Source organism: Clupea harengus, chromosome 2 (genome assembly GCF_900700415.2).
Source record: "Clupea harengus chromosome 2, Ch_v2.0.2, whole genome shotgun sequence".
In the NCBI taxonomy this organism is placed as follows: domain Eukaryota; kingdom Metazoa; phylum Chordata; class Actinopteri; order Clupeiformes; family Clupeidae; genus Clupea; species Clupea harengus.
This window is the reverse complement of record NC_045153.1, coordinates 18,180,534-18,198,399: the sequence shown is the minus strand read 5'-3', so window position 1 is coordinate 18,198,399 and position 17,866 is coordinate 18,180,534. Positions and strand designations below refer to the sequence as shown.

Genomic DNA, 17,866 nt, shown 5'->3' with positions numbered 1-17,866 from the left:
CAGAAATGTTCTGTTTTATAACCGACAGGCTTATGGCGTCGTCCATCTGTTATTAATTGCCACCAGTTTCTTAATGACTCATCGCGCATAGAAAACCGTGTTAAAATCGGCATCTGTTGTTCTGCGCCGCTCTGTGGGTTATGCGGACGCCGTTGCGATCTTACTGTGATGCATTTTATGGGCTCAAAATGAAGATAGAAAAACAAGCACTGCCTGGTCACCACTGTTTTCCTCTCAAACACATCCCTACAGGGATGTAGGATGAGGATGGATCATTACTCTGAGCCCAATCGACCAGAACACAGAACCAGAAGGCATGCTAGCCCCCCCTGGGATGGTGTTGCTTAATTTACTGTTGCACAGACAGCCTAAATTTAACCGCCTATTTCAGGGAGCATCAATCGCGTGAAACACTACTCCTAATAACAGCACTGAGAAAACATCAGCTTGCAATGTCAAGTCCACAGTCAAGAGCCGGCGAAGCCCCGGTGGTGGAAAAGGGGAGAGGCATTTGTGACCCTGGGTGGAAAATGACCTTTTTATCAGTGAAATGGGATATGAACTGCCGAACGAACTCCCAGAAGGGCAGAGTGATTAAAAAATGGTGTTTACAGAATCTGCTGTATCCATTTGATGTAGCCTTTGAAAAATATCATTGTCAACCTTCAACTGCAAGGTGTGCTATGTGTGTAGACACAGTCTCTTTTTGTATTATGAAACATATAGACATTAGTGTGCACATATATATATCTATATATATAGATATATATATGAATGTGTTTGATCTTATAACATGTAGAGCATTGTACAGTACAGTAATATACCCTGAAAGAATACAGTGTTACTTAATCTATTACCTGCCTGACACAGCCAGGCAAATGTCTATGCTAGTAGATTGGTCCCTCCAGTCCTCGTATGCATTTGGCAAAGGGTTTCATATGGGGGTGGAGGTGGCCGAGGATTTAATATTCAAGCCGCATTGTCACGCTTGAGAAGAATTGCTATGTTGTTGGGTTTTGCACTTAGAAATGGAAATAGGCTTGTATTGAGCATTTTTCCGACATTGTGATTTTCCTAACTATTATTTTTCGTCGGTGGGAAACCACACTTGGCTCTTTTGAGAGGGGGGTGGTGCAGCACTGATGTGCCGGACCCCCTGCCCCCGTTCCCTTTAAAACTTCTCTGAACCGAGGATGCTGTGTCAGGGGCCTAGAGTCAGTCAGTCCATAATGACCACTGTGGCTGTGGCGGCCCCCTCACTAAGACTTATCCCTTTGAAGACGCCACCTGAAGTGATCGGCGGCTCTGTCGGGAGTCGGCGTGGGTGACGTTACATACGTTAGTATCATAAGCAAGTGGGCCCACAGCGACGTCACATGCTTATTGTTGGGTCGTCACATTCCTAGTCACCCTCCTGTGGTGTAAAACGTAAAAGCGAGGTGGGTTCAGTGGAACGAGTGCATGTTTACAGCTACTTTTTCAGTTACCAGTTTTGAATGATTTTGAATAGTTCTGTATATATAGATATTTGTTTATATTTTACCTGAGGTTTTATCACCAACGCATGCCTGCTGAAACAAAGGAGACCAAGACGTCTGCTTGAGAAGAGACCACGCTGATTGTCGCTACCCTGTGCCCCCCCCCGCTACGCTATCCTCCCCAAAACAAACTCTGCATAGTCCTCAGTTATTTCCTTATCTCTGCTTATACACATCAATCACATCTTTTGTATTCAGTGTAATTTTTTCCATTGGTCATGCAATAGCATGTATATTGTAAAGACTGCACCCAGAGCTTGTGTTAAGTAGCCTCTTTTCGGAGAAGAGTCAATAAGCAGCCATCCGCTCAGTAACCGAATAACTGTCTAGGATATCTTTCCAACTGTCTTGTGTCCATCAGCCTCGATTTTCCGCCAACATTGTCCAGTTACATGTCGTCTCTGTCAATGTCAGTGATGGATAGCCTTAATTTACAAATATGAAAACGGCATTTTTTTGCCTTGAGACACTAGGTCACTTGCAATACATACAAAGGCCCAAAAAATGAGTAGTCGGATGTTATTTCTCTGTGTTGCAATAACCAATAGTGCTGCCATCAACACATGTATTCATTATTCAACACGCGTATTTCTACGTAAGGCTAGAGAGCTGGGAGACCAGTTAGCCATGAAAGACTTGGGTGGCCGAGCTCATTGGTTCTCCTCTAATCATAAAGTTGTCATATGTGTGTGTGTGTGTGTGCAGAATATGTGCTGCACCACATTCCATTTTGCTTACTGTAGACATCTCTGTGTTGTTTCTACTTGTTAATAATAACAATGCAATGGTATCAGTGTGTGAGCCATGCTGCTTTTTTGAGAGCCCGTCAAGTACAGCAACTTCCCATGTTTAAAACATTGCGCCAACTACCACACAATCAGGTCAGTCTGATCACATTATCCTTTTCTCTCACCCTTGCCACACATCTATCTTACCATGTAACTGTTTTGCAGAACAAAGTTGGTCCAAAACCGCTACAAAAAGCAGATTGGTGTTATCCAAACAGTTATGCAGCCATAAGCCCAGCTCTCCCAAAGCAAACTGTTACATTCCCAATCTCTGACCACTGTTTTGCCCTTGGCTTGGTGTCCCTTACAGAAGCAGCATGGTAGCCTAGTGTAGCAGCTCACCTATTTTTCTTAGTTGGGGCAGATAAACAGTATTGAGTGTCGAGCGCTGACAAATACATTTAGGGCCTATATCATCCTCCCCAGTCCCGAGTGTGATGTTCTACATGTATGCATAAGCCTCTGTCCTTTTCTCACCACTAGGGTAAGTGTGGTGTATCCATCTGTGTAAGCAGCGAGGGTCAAGGACAAAGCACCAGCCCTCTGGTCTGCCTGTGAGGGGGGAGTGGTGATGGTGGGGGTGAGGTTGGGGGGGGGGGGTTAGACCCCTCGTCCTCTTCCTGACTCCTCTGCTGCCTGTAAGCTGTTGGCATCTATTTTGATGGGCAAAACAAATATATTATTGAATAAAAAGGAGAGGTTCGGAACTGATTCTGCCTGGTGCTGTTCATTTTGGGAAGGTCTGCGGGAATGTCCTCTATTGTCCATGAGGGACACACAGACACACACACAAATGCACACACGTACACACACACACACACACGTACACACACAGGCATACACAACAATGCTTCTGTCTGTTACTTACACTGATTTGTTTTAAATTGAATCTCACCATAGAGGGCTTTTATGTTGATGATAAAGACCTCTCGCTGGGAATAGTCCTGGCTTTTAGCACCATGCACACATGACTTGCACACCAAGATGGAGGCCTCTTTGGATTCATGTCAACATAGGGGCTTTTTGCCAAAGTCACTCATGTCATTCGCCTCCCCATAAACAGTACAGGATTCTGAGACGGCAACACTGTTTAGTACGGTGGAAAGAGTTCAGCTGTGACCATTTACAAATGGCATTGACACAGACACAAATACACAATGATTCACCCCTCACCGTTGCAACACCTACAGCACATTTGTATTTGGCTGAAGTTACGTAACAGACATGGAAATCAATTCAATGTATGTAATCAGACATGTTTTACTTTGTGACAAAAAATATAGCATGGAATAATGAGAATAAACTATGACTATATACAGTAGATTTAGTTTTTTCTTTCATTTTTTTTTACCTAAGAACATGTCTTACAAAACTAGAATGGGGGTTAACTGGTGAATACTTTGAACCACCTTCATGATACTGATTAACAGGACAGCTAGAACAGAGTGTGAGTGAAGTGGAATGGTGTCAGACCAGTGACGAAGCATTAAGACAGGCTCGACACACATCATCTGATGTAGCTCAGACTGGTACACATTTTCCAGTGATGTTTTCACTCCACTTCTCCGGCTCTCTGGTGGTGCAGGGACCACTTCCTGCATGCATAATGTATTGCCAAACAGTGTCCTTGATGATTGTTTTGGGATAAAGTTGGTCTTCTCTGTTGAAACACCATTACTGGAAACACAGTCTCAATTCATGTATCAAGCAACAGCCATTTCATGTCAGGTGACAGCGACCCTGACCCAAACAAATTGGATATCAGATAGCACACAAGCATGCAGGTAGGAGAGACAGATTTAGTTATACAGCGCAGGTCTGAACACAAAGCACCACAAGCTAGTCGTCATGGGTTCACTGAGATAATGAGCCAGGAATTCTATCTGTGTGCTATTAATAGTTGACATGTCACATCTCGTCTCTTATTGGGTGACGACCAATAGCCCCAAGCACTGGATTCATGCTTTTTTCTCATTTTATTAATTGTTGTTGACAAAGCATTTATTCATGTCAAGCTTTCTCAGATTCTGTTATGGTTCGCTAGAAGTTGTTTTTGAACTGGGCACAGCACATGCCTCAGTGCAAATTAAAAGGAAATGCTAGTATGTAAAAGCAGTGCTTATCAGTCAGTAGTGGGGTGGGTGTGGTAATTTGTATTCACTTCAGAGACTTTCTCATGCTGTGTTCAACACTGAGAGATCCTTCAGGGTGATGTCTGTGTGTGGAGGACCGCTGGATTGGCCCATATACTTAAGTGGGAGAGGTGTCACACTGACCCACACTCTGGCACGGCGAACAAAGCTCCACAGAGCTCCTTCACCTTTCTGTGCCTTCAAAGCAGTTTCTCTTCTCCCCTTTCTGTCTATCATTTACTGGTATCCCTGAGACATTCAAACTTCCTCATCAAAGCATGGTGCAAAGTGGTAACTGTGGTTTGAAATAGTGCTGAGCATGTCTCTGCTTTATTTTCTGCTTTTCCAGTGTACCCATTATACATTCTATCCTGCCCATATCTCATATCTATTTTGTCTTATCTCACTATCTATTTTGTGTTGTATTAAGTGTTGTTCAAAGGTGACCTTAATACCATCAAAGCCTTCATATAGAAGAATGTGTTTATTTTAGCTGGGAGTTCCCACCCTTCACATCATTTGAGTTAATTTGAGATGGAAACAACACTTACTTGTATCTGTAAATAAAAATATTTACCTTAATGATAGGAGTTCAAACACTTCTCTCATCTGTAATAATGGGCCATTCAATTGAAGATGAATACAGTAGTAACATAGTGCAAATAATAGATTACTCAGTTCGGACTGAATTTCAGCCCAACAGAATGCATGTAGCCTGCGAGATAATTGTGAAGTGTGCATATGTTTCAGTTGTAGGCCTATGTAGGCTAACATTCTAGAAGCTTGAGGTTAACATTGAAACATCGATGTGTGAAATATTTAAAATATAGCTTAATTTAAAATCCTTATTTAAGGTAATAGATGGAAATCTAGCTTCTTGGCTGATTGCCAGATTAGATATACAGCAGCCTATGTGTTTAACCATACTGTTTTGTAGTCTAACAGAGTGATGCCTTTAGGACAATTTGTTCTTTGAAGTTGCATCATAAACCACTGACTCTGGCTAATGCGCACTGCTTTAAGTGTCTACATTTTTTGTCTAAAAACATCTCAGCCTAGTGTACTATGTGGATGTAATTTACACAAAAGACCAAGATAACTTCACAATCGTCCTTTTTAAACCACAAAGATAAAAGCACCGTGGTTTTAATTCGTCTGTCGTCAGCTCCTCAAGAGCGTACAATTTTCAGTCTGAGAAGCCAACAAACTAGACTGGACGCAGCAACACACTCCCCGACACAGTTCCTAGTTTAGCTGACCAGGTCTCTGCCTGGCCCTTTAAGAAAATCTTGTGGTGAGGGATTGAAAAAAAAAAATCTCGAATGCGATTCTGAATGAAACCCAGTCATTCATAAAAATAGGTCCGACCCACGCTGCAATTGGTCGATGAGCACATCATGAATATTTCATCTGTTCAAGAATCCCTATTGGCTGTTGACATGAACGACAACAAGTCAGGACCAATGAGCTTACAGTCCAATGTGCTTGTCGAGCCCCAGGGAAAACCAGCCATTCCATTTACAAACCCTCATTCAAGTTTTGTGAGGCGAACAGTGCGCATCTATCCATCGCAGAATAGCAACCTCGGAAATTCTGTGGAATTTATTGAGATTTTTTTCAACGTTACAGAGGTGTCTACGAAAATTACTGGGTGAGTATTACGTAAAGCTTACTATGCACAATGGATATGGCACAGGTTAAATGCATACCACTGCGACACTTGTTAAGTTAAACGCCGATTTGCAACTGCAAATCCTGCTATCAAGCGCTCAGGGCGACGGAGAACGCCATTTTCTCTGAGGGAGATTTTACTTAGCGGCAGGCAACCATTTTCTGTAGTATCCACGCTCTAAATGCTCGTTGTTGCACAAATTATATAGATATGTCGTCATCTGTGTGTGCGTATTGTAGCTGTATTATCTGTGGAGGACTGTCGAGCTTTGACTTTGTGGTTTTTATGAATGGGGAGGTGAGATTGTCCTGACCACCCCCCTCCTTTCCAGTTCCTCACGGATCGAGTTTCACTTCATTGAGAAAAACAAGGGGCCGTGGGAGGGGGGGGAGGCGAGGGATGGGGTAACGTGTTGCCCCCTCCAAATGAAGGCTGTGTTAGTTCTCTTTGATGTGCTGCTCAAATTGCATTTATTTCACAAAATTGAATTTGGACCATGATTCGGTTGCCTTTGGATGTCAGTGGAGAATTCATGCAAAACTTTGTCACACAGTCTATGACTTGGAGGTGTTTCTGCGTTAGTTGCTTAGTTATTGAACCCCAGATTAGAAATATTGTGGTTGCTCGGACCATCTGTTCCTCATCTGGAACTTGAGAGAGTTGGCTGTGTTGTATCTGTTGTCAGATACTATGTGATGGGTTATTCATTATCATGGGGTATTATGATCGCCTACTGACTTTTTTTATGCATCTTCCTAATTCTGTCTATCATGCATTGTTACCTCAAACTACACTATCAAATGAATTCCAATGTAAAGCCATGTATCCTACAGATACCAATATAATTTACAAAGCTCTTTTTTTAAATCGTCAAAAAAAAGCGTTACGACATTGTATATTTTTAGCTGATTAACCATTTCGTGGCACGTCAAAGTAACGAGATCATGTGCCTACGATGTTTTGAAAAATGCTGAAAAAGTTCTAAGTTGCCTAACTTGCTCATTCTGTCTCTTCAGCATTATGTAGTCTGTTAGCGATGGTGGGTGAAAGTGACTTATATTATGTGTTCTACTGGTTTACAAACATGTCCGTGTAATAACAGGCTAGCTCTGTTTTATTCGTCATCTATTAAGATAACTGATCAACCAGCGTGACTCACACTGGCAGCCTTGAGAGGGGCGATCATCCATGTGGAAGACCATGCTGCTCTATTTTATCTTACGGTCTTTTCAGCGCTACAAACCTTAAAGTGTGCCTGTGGTTATGTGTGCGCACTCAAGTGTCTCTCTATACCATACCCCAAAGCACAGATGCTGATACATTCATATTTGAATGGTGACACAACAATGTTTAGCCTCTGTGGAGCTGTAATTAAAGCCACGGTCATGCACGTTTGTTCTGGTGTTGTGTGGTCTAAAACTAGCTTTGGGTGGCCCATGGATGTGTCCTTTAGATATTCTTCAGTGCAGTTCCGACTTCAGTGGTTTTCTATGATTCTGCTTGATCGCAAGGACAGATGTTTGGCTCTGCTTATATAAGGTTTACATCCCTCATATGACCACACATAGTACTTACAATTCAGAGGGCATAATCCACACCAGCATGGTTGAGGATGGTGGCTGTGGAAATGCTCAACAAAGAGGTATTGGATGAATAGACCATCATAGTCTGAAGGTTAGGTGATCTTGTCTGCAATATTTCTTGTTTTAGGCGTATTTTCCCTTAACTTTATCTTTTGGCTTCTCTTTCAGAGAGAAAGAGTGCTTCTGGGGCACCCTTACATTATCGCTTTAGGCGAAGACCCTTCGCTGGAAATCCTGTGAAGACCAAGATAACATGGACGGATTTTATGACCAGCAAGTCCCATTTATGGTCCCACCCAGTGTAAGTAGCACTGCTTGCTGTGCCATCAGATAGAATTAAGTGACTGTCAGTGTCTGTGTGTTTGCTTTTCATGGTGGTTTTAGTCCAACAAGTTGGCTTGCTGTGTGATGTGAAACATGCGCATCACACAGTGACTTGGATTCATCACATGGGTGTCTGACTATCAATCTGACGACAGTGTTGTCTTCACTACAGAAATCGTCCCATGCAGAGGAACCATACACCAAACCAGCCAACGACAGGAAAAGGAAAATTGTGGATGCAGAACTCGCTCAGGACACAGAAGGTAATTTCACGTTGGGTTCTTGTCGAGTGTTTTCCTAATCCATCCAAGACTCAGTGGATATGCAATGCTGGCTCTAAATTTAGCATCAGTCATATTTTGCAACTAACATTAACAGCAACTCATGTGTGTTTTTTTTTTATTCAAATCAAAATACTGAATATCATTGTCAGGAGATTTTTTTGTGAAGAATGTGCCTGAAGTGTTCTTTGAACCTTTCACTTTAGATCTCTTCCAGGACTTGAGCCAGCTACAGGAGATCTGGATTGCTGAAGGTGAGAAATATTTGAAAGTGTCCCAGAAATACTTTGGGGTTGAGCTAAGAGGAATTATCATGTGTTTGTCACATGAGTCAATATGATCATTTTTTTTTGTGGGAATGTCGCTTGTTTTTGTTTTACCTCTTGGGTTTACTTTTTGTGTGTCGTTGCCAAATTTACATTTATATTTGGACTTTTTGGGCAATGTTTCCATCAGGTTTTGGTGTTTTCAAAGACAAGCAACAAATAATCTGAGATCTAGAAAGATATGGTAAAAATTGTAGTTCAGACTGTAGTATCTTTTGATGGAACAATCGGCAACAGTCCTAGCTGGTCATGAATGGCACTTAGCTATTCTTCCATACATATTTTATAAATGTCAGTCCTGCTTCTAACGCCAGTTATCTTTCCTGTCTTGACTTTAGTCACAGCCATAAGGAGGAATTAACACACATCAGTTACAGGAACGTCAACTGTATGGCTTGATTTTATTATTTTGATAATTAACTCTCGCCCACTCTGTCTATGTCTCCACAGCCCAGGTGCCTGATGACGAGCAGTTTGTCCCAGATTTCCAGTCAGATAGCTGTGAGTACCTGAGATTTCATTATTCATTATTCATGCTCTCTCCAGTTGTGTGCTTTGGGTAGTGTCCAGGTAGGGGTGATATGGACAACAGTAACTCGGCTCTCAAACAAAAAATCCATTTATTATTCATAGAGCACTTCAAGCTCTATTCAGTTCTGTGGAGACAATGGATGCCAAGGAATTCGATCACTGGCTTGCAATGGAGACTTTGAGCAGGTTTCATTCCAGAGCTTGAAGCCATTTAATTGATGAAGGTCTCTACAACTTGACCTGGTATTGCTGGTGAATACTTCATTACTGGCCTAACTAGACCGCACCAGCACTAGAAAATACAGTTTGAGCTTTGTGCCCCCCCTCTTCTCAGAGAAAGTTATTCCCCTCACCTGCAGCTGACATTTCGGGTTTTTTTCCCCCCTCTCGCTTTCTCTTTTTTAAGTTTAATCAGGCGATTGGTATCGAGCATCACATGAGCCAAGCTCATAATCTGATTTCACACTCTCATGCACTCTGTCCAGCCTCTAGAATGGGCCGGATTCCAGAGGGCGGGGGGGGGGGGATTGCTGGAGGGAAGGACTCCCCGGCGCATAGCAGCTTTTGGCCAGTGCATCCCAGGCCCTCTAAAACAATAATACCCAGTCAGAGTTTTGTTCAGTAGTCTGTGTATATTCAAGCGACTTTCGCTCTTGTGCCTGTTTTGCCTTTTATGCTTTCAAAAGCTTTATTCTGAAGTTGAGTGCGAGGGCGTGGTGCCTGGCCGCTGGCCATGTCTCTTTTCAACTGGCTACAGTAGCCACTGTGGTCAACATGACCTCAAGGCTATTGAAATAAATGGCTGAAAATGTGTGTTTGTTTCTGAGCGATAGTGATGGTCAGCCCGTCACAGCTCGCTGTGGTTTGGCTCATGGCCAGTTTTATATATTTTTTTCAGTCGCGCTACTTAACTGCACTGTATGCCCCAAACTCAACCCCAGACTTTTTAAAAAAAAAATTTTTGTTAAACTCTGCTTTGGTCACATGGTATCCCATGCTGGTGCAATATCCCTCTCTTTGCCACAACTGGAGGAAATGTAATATCTCCTGCCCTGTGTCCCTCCAATCAACAGCTCCCAATTCTGGCTGGAGCCATCGTCCAGATCTCGTACCCTGCTCCGTACACGCTTGCGGCCTCATGTGCCCATTGTTTGCTCCGGGCCGCCGAGGCACGGTGCTTGGTGATTTATTTGGCTCTTGTTGCACTGCACCGTAGGATTCGGTTTCACTGGTCCATTATGTGGCGCCGGAAATGGGAGCTGACGCGTAGACCCAGCAGCTAATGGTTACAGTGCGGGGAGGGAAAATCATTCAGAATCATTGAATTACAGACACACTGATTCATGAGTATTGACCTGGACAGTGATGGAAATCTGCAGGGAGGGCTTTGATTGCTCGTGCTGTCTGGTATTGTGATACTGATGGGTCGGTGGGGGTGGATGGAGCTTTTATGCCCCTGCTATTGGCCTTGTTAGCCCATGAAAGAAAGTCATTAAACTGTCTGAGTCGAAGACAACATCCGTTTGTGAGGGAGAAAGAGAGGTGGGGTGGGGAAAAATAAGCAAGGGACACTTTGTTTGATGTGTTGTCAGATGAGGCGATGCACTTCACATCTCATCTATCTCTCTCTCTCTCTCTCTCTCTCCCCATCCCTCCCTCTCTCCAGTGATGTTCCATGGCCCGCCACCAACCAAGATTAAGCGGGAATTGAGTCCCTCCAAAGAGCTCTCCCCTTGTAGCCAGGACTGCAGTCCCATGCCCTACGGAGAGAAGTGCCTTTACAGCTACAGGTATACATCATCGTTAATAGCTCAGATTAGACAACTTTGTTGTCATTGTGCAGAGTACAAGTACAAAGCCAATGAAAGGCAGTATGCATACTAATGATAATGCCCCTTTCAAATATGTATGCTGAAAGGACCTCTGCTAACCTCTGTGTGTATGATGTTGTGTGTGATGCAGTGCCTATGAGAGGAAGCCTACGGCCGGGTTCAGACCCCTGACTCCTCCCTCGACGCCCGTGTCTCCGTGCGGCTCCAGCAACACCCCCCTGGGCTCCAGCTCCATACATGACCCCACACCGCCCCCGCTGGTGCAGGGCCCCACCACGCTAGCACAGCGCCCCCTGCAGCAAGGTCAGCCAGCCTCTGCCAGCGCCACCCCTGGCCTCAGCCAGAGGGCGCTGCCCCTTCACAGCCAGAGCCCGCCGTTCGCCGTGCCCTGCCCGCCACTGAACCATGAGACCCCCTTCAGTCCAGAGCACAGGTGAGGAGAAATCGCCATGATGTACAGCACCATAACAAGTCCTCTTATGTCCTACACACACACAATATTACTATGCGTGTACACATGTATATTTCAGGCTCATAGCTTGAGTATTTGCTTCCTCAGAATCTCTAAACCAACATGTGTAGGTGATCTGAGACTGAAGCACATATATATGAGTTAATCCCAGAGTCTCTGCGACCACGGTGTAGGATTTCAGTTTAGTGGTAAGGCTCGGGTATTGCTGACCCTGAGTTGATCCGTACCGTCTTAATGCAGGGTAGGAGAGGGATGTTTATATAAGGCAGGTGACCTTTCAGTTATGCTGACTTCATGAATGGAAACTATTTGTTGGCACTCATGATGAGTTGGGGGGGGGGGGGGGGGCTGGCTGGCTGGCTGGCTGGCTGGCTTACTCGGATGTTGTTGTGCCTTGATGCCATGTGAGCCCACTGCTGCAGGGTAGGGCTGGGTGGATAGGGATGGGCGTTGAGTGGGGTGATTGGGGTCGTGGTTGGAGCTCTCTTAACTTGACCACCGTGGGAACAGACTGCCTGGCATACTGCCGTGCCACCTTCAGCCAAGGGATGCTTCTAAATTAACTTTCTTCTTCCCTTTGGATCTTTCCCTGTAGGTTCCAAAGACAGCTGTCAGAACCCTGCCTACCATTCCCGCCCTCCGAGACCCAAGGTCGGCCACCCTTCATGCCCCAGGCTCAAAGCACTTCACCTCGTGACAGGAGGCCTCCATACCATCGCCAAATGTCCGAGCCCCTAGTCCCAGTTCCCCCCCAGGGCTTCAAACAGGAGATGATGGACCCCCACTACACTGAACAAGGGGTTCCCAACATGGGTCCTTCTCCTGCGGCCTTCCACCCTATGGCCATCAAGCAGGAGCCCAGGGACTTCTGTTTTGATTCTGGTAAGAGGATAATTTCTCAAATAGCAATGGTTTTACTTGTGAAGTGGTTGTATATAATAAAACGATAGATAAAATACTGAACCACGAAAAGGAAGAAGCCATGAACTGTAACGAAAGCCAGAACAACTCCCAAATCTAAGTCTTTTCGTAAGAAGAGAGGCATCACACAGGCCGTTTCAGCACACCGCCCCAGCACACAGGGTTTCATTGTAGGCCCAGCCAGTTGCGTGCGGTTCCTGAGAGAGCACGATGTGCAGATGGTGTGTGAGCAGTCGGGCCGAAGGGTGTGGAATGTGCTGTGTGGCTTGGCACTTGCCTGTGAGTTTTAGCACCGATCAGCAAGACCCAGAGATGCAACAAGGCGGTGGCCATGGACACCCGTTTTCTTGTTTTTTTTTTTTTTTTTTCCAGCTTTTCAGCGTAGAACTAGATCAGAAAGCCACAATTTAGATAAGAATCATACAGATTAAATTAGAGCCTTTGAGGGTGTGCCAAAAAAGAAGTGTATATCGAACCATTAATGAAATATATTCACTTCATCTGATTTCATGAAAACCTGATATTATGCAGACATGACTCACTAGGCAAATCAGTCAAGTTGTATATTTTTCTCATCAGTACTGGCCAGCCTCCTTCAACTACTGTGCACAAGACCCCAAACCTCACAAATGTAAATGCCACTATGCCTTATCTAAAATACTGACAAACTGTGTGCTGTCTTTTCTTATCCATATGTCACAAACTTGAACACCACCCCTCCACTTCCTCCTGGCTTTATTCTTCGTAAGGCCAGTGATGTAATATTAAATCCTCTTAACCCACGCCTATAAACATACGCATCAGCATAAAGGGCTTTAGCTGCCCAGAGGGTCTCATGCTACTGCTGGGTATTTATTTCCTATCTGCAGATTAAGTGATATACCGTTTTTAGACGGGGAGATGTTTGACGCTTTACAGTAGCATAGCAGTCAGACGGAACCAAAGGGTGTGGCAGCGCTGTTGCCTTGGCAAAGGATGTCCTACAGAGACAGGGCAAGGAACAAAGATAACTTAATTGTAGTGATTCGATATCTGGCCACAGTGGCTAATTCTATTTGCTGTCTCAATGAGACGTGTCACTGAGGTTGTGCGTCGTTTGCGTGCATTGATCCTCGGCTTAGCCCGTGCTACCAGATGTGTTGGCTGGGGATGTTTACAGTCCAGCTGTTGCCGCGGCGATGTTATGCAAGTGCCTTCATCCAGTCGTCAGTGGCCAGTATAGCTCGCTTTTGTGAAAACTGGACCTACTGTCCAACTCCAAAGAGCAAACTTGTTACACTTGTTATATTAATGCATGTCCATGTTTTTCATGACGTTAGCGTACCGGTTTTTTTTTTACAACCGAAGATAAAATAAGACATTTTTAACTGAAGGTGTTGATTTTTATACATAGTGCAGATGAACTGAAACATTCAGACTGTTGAGCGATGTTTGTAAACATTTGAGTAACCACTTTCTTTTTGTTGTTGTTACAGAAGTGCCTAACTGCCAGTCGTCTTTTGGGAGGGCCTCAAGCTTCTACCAAAACCAAGAAAGTAAGCGTCTTCGTATTTCAGTAGAAGGAACACAAATATTGTGCACTAGTCTTGTTGTCATGGATGATGGGAGATAATTGCATCATTGCATACAGCCCTGTATACCACTTCCCAGATACTCCTGGGGATCTGCTAATTGGGCAAGGGATCTGAATGGCAACTAATAATTTTCTCGTTTCCTTTTGCTTTTCCATTACAGGCTTTGTTTTCGACAGAGAGCCCCACCTGTATTACGATGATGCCTGTGTCGTTCCAGAGAGGCTAGATGGTAAGTAGTAAAAATTGGAGACCGGTGCCTTTTACATAAGACATGTGTAGAACCAGTTTAAAGATGCTGCAAGTAATACTACTCAAAATAAAAATAAAAGCCTAATCATTTTTCCATCTGGTAATTCCTATTCAGTTACCCCAGCTACATTTATAGTACCCTTCACTCACTCGCTCTCTTGCCCTTTGTGTGTGACCACAGGAAAGGTGAAACAGGAGCCCACAGTGTACCGCGACGGTCCCCCGTACCAACGCAGAGGCTCCTTACAGCTTTGGCAGTTTCTGGTCACTCTGCTCGACGACCCAGCAAACGGTCACTTCATCGCCTGGACAGGGCGAGGCATGGAGTTCAAGCTCATTGAGCCAGAAGAGGTAGGTTGCCGGTCTTTTTCCAGTTGGTTTTCACAGGAATCACCTCCACTCTCTAACTGAGGAATATCTGAGAGGCTAACATCTTTGACACGTGTCCTGATTTCTCTATTTCAGGTGGCACGGCGTTGGGGCATCCAGAAAAACAGACCAGCAATGAACTACGACAAGCTGAGCCGGTCTCTGCGTTACTACTACGAGAAAGGAATCATGCAGAAGGTAAAAACACATTTCCTCATAAGCCCCCCTGCTGAACATGTTCTTGAGTTGCTGATAACGACCGAGTGCATTAGCCCAGCCTGACAGCTGTGTTTGTTTTTCTTCCTTTGGTCTCCTAGGTTGCCGGTGAGAGGTACGTGTACAAGTTTGTGTGCGACCCCGAGGCGCTCTTCTCCATGGCCTTCCCCGACAATCAGAGGCCCACCCTGAAGGCTGACCCAGACAGTCTCCCAGGAATGGATGACGACACCCTGCCCCTGACCCACTACAACGAGGGCACACCCTACATCGTGGACGGAGGGGAGCAGTGTGTAACGGGCATGCCCTACCCCGAGAGTTACGCGTACTGACCACTCCCAAAAATATATATATATATATGAAAACAATCTTATCCCAAAGCCCGGACTGCAGTGCAGACTGGATTCACTCATCTGATTCACAGTTCCTTGACCCCTGCTGGCCTGTTGCCCTCTCTGCAATGAGCTTTCAGCCCCCTTGCTCACCCCTGTTCCGGAGAAATCTCAAAAGGTGTTTTTTGAGGAAACCTGCAAATTCAGTTTTTTCTTCCTCTGGCATCAACCAGTGGGAAAGGGGCCCCCCGACGGGTGACGGACGAACTGGCATTCCAGTTGCACCAATCACCTGTCAGTATAGTGAGGTGTGTGTTGCTGTGGAGATGAGGAGGACTGGCCAAGTGGACTGGCCAAATAGTGGTGAAGAACTGACAGATCTCTTTGTAGACTGCAAGAAGTGTAGCAATTCTGTTTTGACAATCTGCCTTTTTTTCTTTTCTTTTTTTACGACGAATAACTTTTGTTCTGTCATCTAAAAGAAGATAGAAGTACAGTGATATGGTTACCTATTAGGTCCCTAGTAAACACTGTTACTTTAAAATCCTGAAAATATATTAAGAGAAAAGGGCTTCATATTGCAAAAACACCTAAAGAATACACCTGTTAACCGAATGGCTTGTTTAGACAGCTGTTTTTTTTGTATAACAACCCTTTTAGTTGGAAAAATTAGACTTTAGGCTAAAGCCTGCTGTAGGTACAATCAGATTTTCTGTATTTTGTTGTTGTATTGTTCTGCTCATTGAAGTTTTTTTTTTTTTTTTTTAGTGTCGTGGTTTTGTTTTCTCACTACTAAGCATTGGCTGTCTCTCTTTTAATCCATACAAGCTTTTAAAATGTTGCGTAAAATTCTCTACAGGACTGTTAGCCCATCGTTTCTGAAGTCATCCAATGTTTGTTTCAATCATTCTTGACATACGTTGCCATGCATATCTGCTTAATCCGACACCATTCAGTGACCTGAATGTTCCACAATAAGATGACATTAATGCACAAATGTTTTAAGAAAAGCTCCATTTGTAGTCTCTTATTTATTTCAGGCATAGATCTCCCCGACGTTGCACAACAATGGTAGCAGCGTCAAGGACTTTGCATGCAATGAGGTGGTATACACCCCCACCCAACCCCTCCACTCAGATTTACTATAGACCACAGCTTCTTCTGCATGGTGTATTTAACACGCAACTGTCCACTGACATATCGTTTTGTGCTGGACAAAGAAGAATTTGTGACGTTCTCTGCATTTTTTTTTTTTTTTTTTAGTTTTCTTTTTTTCTTTTTGGGGTGGGAAAGAAAAAAAATTATATATAAATATATTTTTGCAAAACTCTGCATCTGTTTTGATTTCTTGTATACGCTGTATAGTACTGCCTAAAAAAAAAAAAAACTATTTAAAAAAAAATAATAATAATAATAATTAAAGAAACCCACCATGTTATCTTTTGAATCGAGTCCCTGTGATGCGACTGCAGATATTAAAGAAAGGACACACTTTTCTCTTGGTGGCGTAGGGAACAGTGCCTTGATTGGAGATGTGCAGCTTGTATACTAACAGTAGTCTTGCTGGTGTTGGACGGAGTTGCATTGCTCTCAACTCGAACCACACAAAGGGTTGTCTGCATCTGTATAGGCTTCACCCTTTTCCCTTCACAATGTGTACCTTTACACTGCTGAGTTTGTCTGTAAGGGGTACAATAAACTGTCGTTTCTGCTTCAGCTCCAGTGGTGTGTAGCTTCGTTTCTTTTTCACCCTCCAGTCTGTCAGCTGATGTGTTGAGGTAAGGAGTGCACTGCACTAAACCTGAGCAAATCAGTTACTGGTGCCTATGAGGCCTTTCATACGTGTTTAGTTAAAAGTTAAATGACTCAGGAGTTCGGTCGACATGGAGAGAATATCTATAGCACGTTCCTTAGCACTGTGAAAAATGGGGGTTAGCCTCTGCAATCATGCTGTCAATTGTGTGGTGTGTTGTTATTTGCATTGATTTAAAAAAAGAAAATCACAATTTCTCATGACCATCCAAACAAATGAGCTTACAGCTATGGGCATTAAGTATTTTAACTTGCATGATCATCACATAAATACCTATTGGTTATGATATATTTCTGTATGTAGCAAACCTGCTGACCTGATGTATACCAGGTTTAATGAAAACTATAAAGATCGCACAATTGAAGGGGTTTTTCCATCCATATGGGCCACATATTAAAGAATTATTATTACCTTGAGAATTTGCCCTAACAGCTGTCTTTGATACCAGTGTCTAGGTGATGCATTTTAAATAGTTGTAGGTGCACTTTGGTCTAGTAATATGTATCTTGCATAAACCAAAAATAAGAGCATTTTAACTCTATTTATTTAATTGAAATACTAAACAGAAGCGAATCTCCATTCAAAATGGTTAAAATGGTCATATAACCAAACATGATACAAAACTTTTGGCAAACATGTGCTCTTAAAATAACTTCCAAGTTGTTTGGAAACATTGTAACAAAAACAAATGAAAATCGCTGATCATATTCTACCTGCAGACACCTTTGCACTATTGCAATCCATTTTTGGATGTGGAATAATACACCAATAACCAGACCACTGCAAACAAATGCACACATCTTTACCACCATATTTTGAGCAGAAAAAAAATAATTCATACAATTTCCACAACATGGAACCAGTCTCTGTCAATGTCCACTTGCTATGTAGCTCTGAATGGATGCAGCCTTTA

General features: G+C 43.6%; 1 protein-coding gene across 1 annotated transcript; it reads left to right on the top strand.

Annotated features, from left to right (window-relative positions):
- Nucleotides 1-5,978: 5,978 nt before the first annotated feature.
- etv5a (ETS variant transcription factor 5a) lies at nt 5,979-16,862 on the top strand. The gene is made up of 13 exons (XM_012819576.2): nt 5,979-6,109; nt 7,882-8,014; nt 8,210-8,300; nt 8,525-8,572; nt 9,095-9,145; nt 10,842-10,965; nt 11,138-11,440; nt 12,075-12,361; nt 13,876-13,935; nt 14,135-14,203; nt 14,405-14,574; nt 14,689-14,790; nt 14,910-16,862. Exons 2-13 carry the CDS (start codon nt 7,967-7,969, stop codon nt 15,138-15,140), a joined length of 1,584 nt encoding a protein of 527 aa, XP_012675030.1. The 5' UTR covers nt 5,979-6,109; nt 7,882-7,966; the 3' UTR covers nt 15,141-16,862.
- Nucleotides 16,863-17,866: the final 1,004 nt, after the last annotated feature.